At 33.4% G+C, this 10507-nt stretch overlaps 1 protein-coding gene across 1 annotated transcript; it reads right to left on the bottom strand.

Moving 5' to 3' along the window:
* Positions 1 to 478: 478 nt before the first annotated feature.
* LOC106402450 (enoyl-[acyl-carrier-protein] reductase, mitochondrial) lies at positions 479 to 2832 on the bottom strand. Its single transcript, XM_013843187.3, has 10 exons — positions 2532 to 2832; positions 2354 to 2451; positions 2162 to 2293; positions 1791 to 1934; positions 1600 to 1702; positions 1402 to 1501; positions 1253 to 1329; positions 1096 to 1174; positions 856 to 974; positions 479 to 770 (listed from the first exon to the last, which is right to left on the bottom strand). The coding sequence occupies exons 1-10, from the start codon at positions 2714 to 2716 to the stop codon at positions 677 to 679; spliced, it is 1131 nt and encodes a 376-aa protein (XP_013698641.2). The 5' UTR covers positions 2717 to 2832; the 3' UTR covers positions 479 to 676.
* Positions 2833 to 10507: the final 7675 nt, after the last annotated feature.

Here is a 10507-nt window from a genome sequence, read left to right as displayed (position 1 = left end):
TATCCATAGGAGATGTGGCCAATCCACAAGAATATGGAAGCACCCATAGGAGATGTGGCCAATCCACAAGAATATGGGGTAGAAGCCTAGTTGGGGCTACCCACTGATAAAAAGGACGAAAAGATGAAAAGGATGTGCATTGTAGGGTCTTTAGTTCATGTCGGGTAGTACGGGTTTCGGTGTAATAGATCTTATTAGCTCATGACTTGTGATTGTTTGCTCTTCCTGAGTTGAGCTCGTGAGTTCCTAGAACCTGCCCTCACTGAGTATTATGTACTCACCCCTCTTTTTACAGGTATGGCCGAGAGGGAGCGGGAGTAGATGTCCGTATGGTGCAAGTGTTTTCTCGAGTCTTTCATTTATGACTCCTTTCTTTCAACCATTTCTTCTTAAGTTTTTATTCGACATTTCAGTTTTAGTTGAGTTTGGTTTTATGTAAGACAATTTGAGTTTTAATAAGAGCTTTTGAACGAAAAGGTTTGGGATAAAGCATTTGATAAGGTTCATCGGGCCAAGGCCGTTACATGTTCAGTCTACATTTTTATTGTTTCTGATACATGGGAGAAGAACGAGAGTACAATAAAGTACATTTTGCATCATTAGATTACTAATACGTTCATACATAACACACTAACACAGAGGCAACACTTCTTGAATGGCTCACAGGAAGGAAGCTTCAGAATGTGATTACTTGTTTGGGTTGCCTACCTACCTTCCCAAGCGCTTTATCGAGAGCAACAGGGAACTCGTCGAAAGGAACCAGTTCCGTTCTGTCAGAAGAAACCAACAGTGGATTCACGTGGTAAACAAGGAAGAAACTTAATCTAGCGTTAAGAATTTGACAAAAAGACTCACTCGTATTTTAGCTTTCCGTCCCGCGCAAGCCCGAGGAGATAGTCTATCATCTCCCTGCATTCTTTCACTTTACCCAAACTCAACCAGTTCTGCAGCCAAAACCCTCTCAGCTCCAAATCCTGTAAAGAAATCAAACTCTTAAACACCATGGACAAAAGCCATAAACAACCAGCGACTTTGTCATGTCTGTGTGATTAAGTAAACTGCAATTTATGAAAAAAACTACCCTGGGACATATACCTTAAAGATGAAAGATGTTGTTGAAACAGTGATTGGCTTCTTAGACATCCCACCATATGTTACCATGGTTCCTCCTTCCCTAGAATATTAATCACAAAAGCTTCAGCACAGCCGGAAGTTAAATGAAATTGCACAAAAGCGGAAATGTTCTGTGCACCTCAGAAACTTGAGCACGAGAGAGGCAGCATTGCCACCAACACAGTTGAATCCCAGAGCTGGTTCAGGTAACTCCCCCTAGACCATACATATGTTAAACGTATATATCTGATGCAAACTTCGGATAATTGGATTTCTTTCAAAATTTACCAAAAGACTTTTCACGTTCTTAACATTCAGCTGACTCTCTGAAAATACTTGGTCTGCACCTAGAGCTTTCAGATTCTCTCTTGCTTCATCCGACCCGGCTCTAACATCAGTGGCAAGAGACAGAAGTTCTTGACTATAGCCACTTTGGTCGTTCGTAACAAAATATATTTTAAATGTGATTCATAAAATATAAAGCACCTATCACGGATGATATTGATGGTACTGATGCCACGGAGCCTAGCTAACTGGATTACACATTGACCCACGATACTTGTTGCACCATTCTGTACCAAAGAATCGCCTGCTCCAGAGAATCAACTGGTAAGGAAAAAAAAAATAGCAAGTAAAGAGCACTAGTTACTTCAGAGATGATGAGATACAGTACAAACCGGAAGCTAAGGACACAAAATCTTCAAGCATTCTTAAAGCCGTCAAAGGATTAACAGTAATGGTAGCCGCGTACTCCATTGGACAAGATTTGTCGATTTTGTGCCACACACTCTCCTCCTTGACAACGAACGACTGCCAAGTCCCTTAACACATAGATAGAGACTTGATCAGATTCCTTAACCACAAATCCAAATGTCTCAACAGCGTAAATCATCTGTGCTGGGCTTTTACCATGGACTCGGATACTATATTCGTGATGGGTCTAACTCACACCCAAAAACTAACTCATAAGTGGAGGTTTACCCATACACATATATATTACCCAAGAACACTTGAATTGTCCGATGTGGGACATCATCTAATAGTATACCTGAGGAAGGTGGAGATGGAATAACCCAATCGCCAGGAGAAAGAGCATTGACCTTGGAGCCAACTGCATAGACTTCACCAACACCTTCATAACCACCAATCGCTGGTACCGGTGGCCTAACCGGGTACACACCTAAACCAAGTTCAATTACAACTTTCTCTCTAACCAAGAAAAAATATAAAAGAATTCAACCTTCGATTCGGTTGATATCGGAGGGATTGATCGGCGCGGCGATCATTTTAACGCATACATCGTTGTCTCTCACTTCCACCGGCGGGAGATTCACCAATCTGAAAAGAGAGAAAGAAAGAAAGAGTGGATATTATACATTCAGCGACCGTGGAACGGGGTCTCGAGGCGATACACGAACCTGGTGACAGAATCGGGAGAGCCATGCTGCTCGTACACGATGGCCTTTGACGGTGGCGACATAACCGTCGAGAAGGATCTCAAACAACCTATTGGTGTTTCGCCGCATTGGTTCATCCTGAAATTCACCGCCGACGACAACAATTTCAGAGCTTGGACACCGACCGACTTCATCAACGCCGTCATCTCTCTCTGTGAAAGCGATGCCGTTTAAGACTGAATATTGGTTTTTAACATTTACCAAATTAGGGATGGAAAAGAGTCTGTAAACGAACCGAACCAAAATGAAAACAATTTATAAATCGATTCCTTCTGTTAGGCTTTGCCAAGTTAGCGAAAGACAAACGCCAAACCGATCGGCTCTGTTATTGTCTTAAACCAGTAAATTCCAAAACGAAGGCAATGTCAAACCACCAAACCTAAGTTTATTTTTAAAAAAATTATATTTCATGATTGCTATATTGAAAGCTAGGGATTGGTCCGCTCTACGGATGAGTGAGTTTACAATAAAATTATTTTATATTAAAATATATCTTGATTTTGTAGAACATTTGAAATTTTTCTTTAATTAAATTTTTTTTTTACAACAAAAAGCTAAGAAACTAAGAAGATTTCTGGTCCGAGAGCCACCTTGGAGGAACTGAGTCAACATAAACTAATCCACCTCCAAGATAAAGCAATACTGCTACTACTCCTATTTCTGCAGATACCTTATTGCCTTGTTCTCTTGATGAAACTCTTCTTATTGTCTCTTCTTCACTGATCTGTTAAGATAGCTACTTAATTGAGACGTGGATTAGGATTAATCAAGGGGGGTCAAATTGAAAATATTGTGTAATTTGATAAAATTTTAAAATATTGTATAAGTAGTTTCAATAGTTTCATAGATAATAATTAATATATTTTATTTAACAACAAAAAATGTTTAATAATATATGTTTGTTTCAGTTTATACTAGATTTTCAATTAATAATGAAATTTAATTTAACTTTGGAAAATTGCTAAAAATACCATTTTTAAAATACCACTTTTTCATGATTACAATAACTATTTTTACCCTCATCTTTAATGAAAGGTAAAGGATATTTAAAACCTTCTGATTAACTTTGACGAAAAAAAACATATAGTTAATTAGTCTAAACTTAAAACATCAACTCTAAACCCTAAATCATCAACTCTAAACCCTAAACCATGAAACATCAACTCTAAACCCTAAACCCCGAAACATCAACTCTAAATCCAAAACCTTCAAATCTAAACCTTAAAACATCAACTCTAAACCCTAAACGTAAACCCTAAACCCTATATTTTTCTGAAATTCAAACTCTAGACCCTAAAACCCTAAACCTTCAAATCTAAACCCTAAAACATCTACTTTAGGGTTTTAAGGTTTAGGGTTTACGGTTTACGTCTAGGGTTTAGAGTTTATGTTTTAGGGTTTAGGGTTTAGAGTTGATGTTTTAGGGTTTAGGGTTAATTTTTAGGGTTTAGGGTTTAGAGTTTACTTTTTGGGGTTTAGGGTTTACTGTTGATAGCTTAGGGTTTAGTGTTGATAGTTTAGGGTATAGAGTTATTGTTTAGGGTTTAGGGTATAGAGTTTATGTTTCTAGGTTTAGAGTTGAAGGTTTAGGGTTTAGGGTTTAGGGTTTAGAGATGATATTTCGGGGTTTATTAGAGTTAATGTTTCAAGGTTTAGAGTTCATATTTCAAAAAGAAAATATAGTGTTTAGGATTGTTGATTTAAGGTTTAGGGTTCTTATTTCAAAAAAAATATAGGGTTTAAGATTGATGGTTTAGGGGTTAGAGTTGAGTTTTAGAGTTTAGGATTTGAATTTCGAAATAGTATAATTCGAGAAAAGTTAAAAATTTATTTTTATGTTTTTTAGATTTTTTATTTGTTTAAATATTTATTTATTATATATATATAAAACAAGAGTATAAGAATCTTTTGCCACATGATGAAGAACTAGATATTGATCGGCGCGCCCGCGCAGGTATTAGTTTTTATGTATTTATACATTGATATTTGTTTTTCAAAATTAGTGCTATATATTTTAGACATGTCTTCATATAACTAATTGTATTGAAAAGATACGGATCAAACCGGATATTATGATTATTTTTGGTTCAAATATCTATATCATTTTCAAATACATTTGTTTTTTGAATATTTTAGTTTTATGTACATCAGAACCAAATTCATACAAACCTGGGAGATCCAACTTGAAACTCACACATAAATTTATATCCAAACATGGCCTAATTTCAAAACCTAAAAAATCTATACCCGAAAAACGACCCGTACCTAAATGGGTACCCAAATATCTATGCCTAACAGATTCCATAAATATATATATATATATATATATTTATTTATTTGTTAGGCTAAATTAAGTAAAATATAAAAAACATTATTTAGTAATATATTACAATATTAATAATGATCAATATATGAATATCGATTTGTTTAGATAAGTTTTGGAATTGTAATTAATTAATTTAAATTGATTTTAAATTCAGTGGTAGAATCTGTAAATAAAAAGAAATACAAAAAGGAAGTACCTAAAAAAAAATTTCAAAACCCAAAAAATCTATATCCGAAAGAAACAACCCGTACTTAAATGGGTACCCAAATGTCTATGCCTAACTGATTCCGTAAACAAATAAAAAACATTATTTTAATATGTTTGGCTAAATTAAATGAAATATAAATTTTTTATTTAGTAATATTTGTACCATATTAATAATGATCAATATATGAATATCGATTTGTTTAGATAAGTTTTGGAATTTTAATTAATTAATTTAAATTGATTTTAAATTTAGTTGTAGAATCTGTAAATAAAAAGAAATATAAAATGAAATACCTAATTTATTATAAATGCAATGACTAAATGTGTAAATAAAAGAAAATACATATACTGTTATCCAAGTTTTCAAACAATTCTCATTTAATATTGTCATCCATGTTTCAAAACAAACCTCATTTTTAAACTGCAATTCATGTTTCCAAACAATCCTAATTTTGTACTTAAATTTTAATAATATAGACGTATTTATGAAAATGTCTCTTTAGTGGTGGTAAAGATGAAAGTGGTAACATGAAAGTGGTAAACATAAAATTTCCCCTTTTAACTTTTAGTGTTTTAGTAATTATCCATAAGTTCTTGATTTGCTAATGAGATATTACAAATTAGGAGATACTTAAAAGATGATATATATAACCTCTCAGACGACATCTTCTATGATCATTTGTACCTAGAACTGAATTCCAGTGTGATGGGTGGTTGAGCAGAGGGCTCTCTTAGCTAAACCATAAAGAAAAAGCACAATTCTCACAGAAGTAATACTTGCATTTGGTGACAATTGGATCAATGAAAAGCTCTTTGCATATGAAGCAAGCAAAGGGCAATGTATCTTTGACTTTGTTGTTGTTAGTGTCATTATTATCCGCATCTTCAATTCCCATAGCTTTATTTCTTTTCATAACTTTCTCTGCTTCTTCCCATTATTTCTCTATGGAAAGTGGGAAGAGACGTGGAAACTCCAATGGCTTCCGCATACTGAGTTTCCAACATATTTGTCATCAAACCCAATTGTTGGACCACATGTTCACCCAGGGAAAAGAAGTTTCCCTGTAAGAGCTCTACAAAAATGCACACTATACTTCAAATATATATTGTCAGCGTACTGAACATAAGGGCCACTGTTCATTGCGGAAAGCATACAAATTTTGCTACCTGTGAGTTTATAGATCATTGAGTGGAATTAAATTTATAGGAGAACTCATGCACGCTATACTTCAAATTTTTGTGTTACAAAAAAAAAAAAAATTGTTGATGAAAATGAGTTTAGAATATTATGCAACCATTGAGTGGAATTATAAGTTGCCTATAGAATGTTTTGTATAGGAGACGAAGGCTAGAGTACAGTTATTCATGACTTATCTTGTGACATCAGTGCCAATGCTGCATAGAAAATGAATCAATTATTAGTACGCTTCATCATCCATTCTTCTTCAGAGTCGCTCTCCGTTTGTTCAGTTATCATTCTGCTCACTGTCTGGCATAGATCATCTATTTGAAATCTCCCCTATGCAAGCCTCAAGGTTTGCACTAATGTTTCTAGCGATCTTCATGTCTATAAACTGAGCTACCAAAGGATTCTCAGCAAGATAAGCAACTAAACCAGCTAAACAGTTTTGTTGTGACCGAACTCTAACTCAATATCAATACAGACAATTATAAATAATTAAATCTAGAGCAGAAGTAATTCCAGACTAAAATCCATATGAGTTATAAAAATATTGGACTGTAACAGTTACCTTTTGGTTTATGCCATATCACCGAACCAATTAAGATACAAATTACTTCATGTTCTTTTCACAACCCATCTCGACGCCGTCCATCGGCGGCGGTTTGAGCCGAGAGGGAAACATAGAATGTGAGCTCTTAACCTCTCAGAAACAAAGCCTTCACTGAAACTGTCCCTGAACCTGAATCTTCTGAGACGGTTCATACTCAGAGATCCTTGCATAAGCTTTGACTGTTCAAGACAAGTAAATTTAAATATTACAAAGTCGGAATAACTGGTATCGTTGAAAGGTTTAATAGAGTACGCCAGTGATTACCTTCTCTTCAATGTAGCATGTCAACCAAAACCCATCAGATCACTGCCTCTTTGTGTTCCTAGCCTCCCAAACCTCCAAGACTGACCTCGGCTGTGTTTGAACAACAGTGGCAAGCTTTCAAATCAACAAGTAAGGTGAAAAATTTCACCATTGTTGGAGTTGGTAATCAGCAAAGAGTGCCCTTCTCGATTTTTTGGTGTATATGGCACTGTTCATCGCGGAAAGCATACAAATTTATAGGAGAGCTTTCATCGGTTACTTATGAAGATGCTGAGCTCAAATAAATGCTTAAGAGTGGGATTAAGCATGTAAATGCTTGGATTAAATGAGCAAATAAATTAAAACTGAAAGCATTATAGGAAACTCATGGAACGCGGCTTGGAAAGCGACTGCGTTGATCTCTATGTTGAGGTTCATAATGTCTACAGATCCATAATAAATTGGGCATGGACAGAATAACAAAATATAAGCCCAAATATAATAGTATAAACAAAACAGATTTGATTTGCCCACAAAATTCTGCATACAAAAAAAAAAGTTTGATGAAAAATTGAGAGGTGACAGGTAGTGACAGGTGTCAAAAAATGCCATATGCATATTGCTGAGGTGGTAACAGGAGAAGAGAGGTAAGTCTCATTTATTGTAACTAGGTAGTCGTCCGCGCTACGCGCGGATAATTGATTAAAAATTTTTGTTTCAACCAAATTTTGTTGTTTGAATACCAACAACTCTCCAAGTGGTCTTCGATGTAATGAATGATCTCATGGTTTCCACACGTGAGTTTGAGTTGCAGAATTACTTTCCTTAAAAAGAATCAATTCGGATGAAGTATAGATAGCCTGACTTATAAATGACATATCTCATAAACCATTACTCCTTTTGGTATGAAACCAATTCGCCGCATGCTCTGGTTGAGTTGAGAATCTATAGCAACTGGTTTCACGGTTAAACTCTTCATGATTGCAAAGATATCCTTCTTTGAATACACCTATGTTGCTGTTGGCTCCAGTGTAGCTTGTATGGTTGATCTCATGAGCCGGTGGTCCAGCTACTGACTTGAGGTCCTCATCATTTCGTTGTTGTTAGATCTAAAGTAGAGTGATGACTTTGTGTATGGGAGTTTAGTTTTTTTCTTCACATAAAGCTTTGTATGATGTCAATGTTGTTGGTGTTAAAGTAAAAGCAAGTTTTTAGTGTTGTTACAAAGAAAAGTTTCTGTAATAACAAAAGAAAAAAGAGTAAATAGATTAGTATAAATTTAAATGAGATATCTTGTTTGGATACTATAAGGAATCATTCTTAGGTAATATAAATTGTTTTCGAGTGTGTCATAGTAATATGAACTATTTTATTGTTTAAAATTAGAGTGCTAGCAAATCTTAACAATAAATTTGACATAATAATTATCTTTACTATATTATTTTTATATGATCGTGGAATGCTTTAAAATCAAGGAAATAAGTTCTTTTAATATTACAATAAATAAGTTCAACTCAAACCTGTTTTTAATGTTAATCTTTGGGTTCTTATAGTTTTATTTTATTTGGTCAATCATCTAGTTATAAGTTGTACTGAATCATAGTGTTCTTACTCTTTTGGATATGGCTTTTAGACCCATTTATTGATTTGGGAAGTGAAGACAAAGTCGTAGGAATTCAAAGACAATTTGTAAACTAAACCACATGCACTAAGAAACATTTTTGTTGAAATTTTCCTCAATACCAGGCTCAATAGTGATGTAAGTGATCTGCTTCATTACTTCCAAAGAGCTGAAGAGGTCGATTACCCGCTTGTGAGCTTAAATATGTCCCTTGTGTTTGGTACCTACAATACATAAAAAAAAAAATCTAGGCTCCCACAACATAGGTCAACTAAATGACAAACTCAGACCAAAGTCGATTTGAATCACAGCAATTAAGACTGGAGACTGGAAAATATATAATCACTGTTGTACAATGGCTGTCATAAGGTGCTCATTTATATTTATACAGAACACCAAGTGTAAAATAAACAAACCATTTACATTTTTGATGTAAACAAACCTAACGATGATAAGATAATTCATGATGTACACTTTGACGTCTTTGCAACTTACAAATCACAAGATTCACAAGCTTAAATCTTTATGCCAAAGTATTATTTGCCTACTTTTTACTTTGTTTAGATATTATTTAATAGATCACTTTTGCTGAAGACTTTAAGAATTAATTTTTTTTTTTGTGAAAAATTATCGAAGGGTATCACAACAAAAAAAAAAAATATATCTTCCTCCTTCTGAAGGATTTTAGTTTGTGAAGGAGAAAAAGAGAGTTTCTCTCTCTCTCTCTCTCTCTAAAGCTTGATGTTGGTATCGTATTTGTATTGAACCTATGAACAGTAGCCATAAGAAAAAAATTCAAAAGAATTTACAGATTAAATATTCAAAATATGTGTACATCTATAATATATATATTAGATGAAGGTTACCAGATCTTCAAATGAAAATTTCAAAGTTAAATCATATGTTGGAAAACCAAATATGTAATATAATATGGAATAGTGGTAAATTTTTTAATTTTATTAAATACCAAAATTTTGAATTCTTTTAATAAATATTGAAATATGATTAAATAAAACTAAAGAAATTAACTTTTTTTATATCTAACAGATATATTAAAGTATAAATTAATGATATTATAAACAAAATATTTTAAATTCTTAAAAACATTTCACTCTTAACTTATCAAAGTTATATCAAAATAATTGAAATACTTTATTATTAACACCAAATGAAATTAATTAAATTATTTATACTGTACATTAGTGTTTAAGTTAGATGTCATTCAATGATATTTTATGAAAGAGTTTGGATGTTCATGGTTAGGTTGTTTCCTTTGTCTTATTACCAGTCATCTCGAAGTTTTGTTTTGGATGTATTTCGTTCTCAATATTGAGCTAAATACTTGAGTTCTATAAAGTTATGAGTATGAATGGAGTGGCAGATAAAAATCAGGTCTTCTGCAACAATGGACCATCTGCAATGTTTTTGCAATTCATGTTTTTAAAAAAATTTAAAACAAAAAAAAACAGGACAACTGTACATATATAAAAAAAAAAGTTGTCTTCTTTTGCATAAAAGCAGTGGAACTGTCTGTCCTGCAATCCAACTCGTTTCTATAGTTGTTAGGGGTATTTTTTTACATCTAATACATGAATTTAAAATTAATTGAAAGTCTTTTATTTATCATCAGCTGTTTAAAGGAGGTGTCAATAAATGATAAATATGTTCATTCCTCGTCTTGATAAACAGTTTTATAGATGTAATTTTTACATTAACATAATAATTATTCTAATAAATATATTCATAA

The sequence above is a fragment of the Brassica napus genome, chromosome A1 (genome assembly GCF_020379485.1).
Source record: "Brassica napus cultivar Da-Ae chromosome A1, Da-Ae, whole genome shotgun sequence".
Classification (NCBI taxonomy): Eukaryota; Viridiplantae; Streptophyta; class Magnoliopsida; order Brassicales; family Brassicaceae; genus Brassica; species Brassica napus.
Note: the sequence above shows the minus strand (reverse complement) of the source record. Positions and strands in the feature narration are given on the sequence as shown.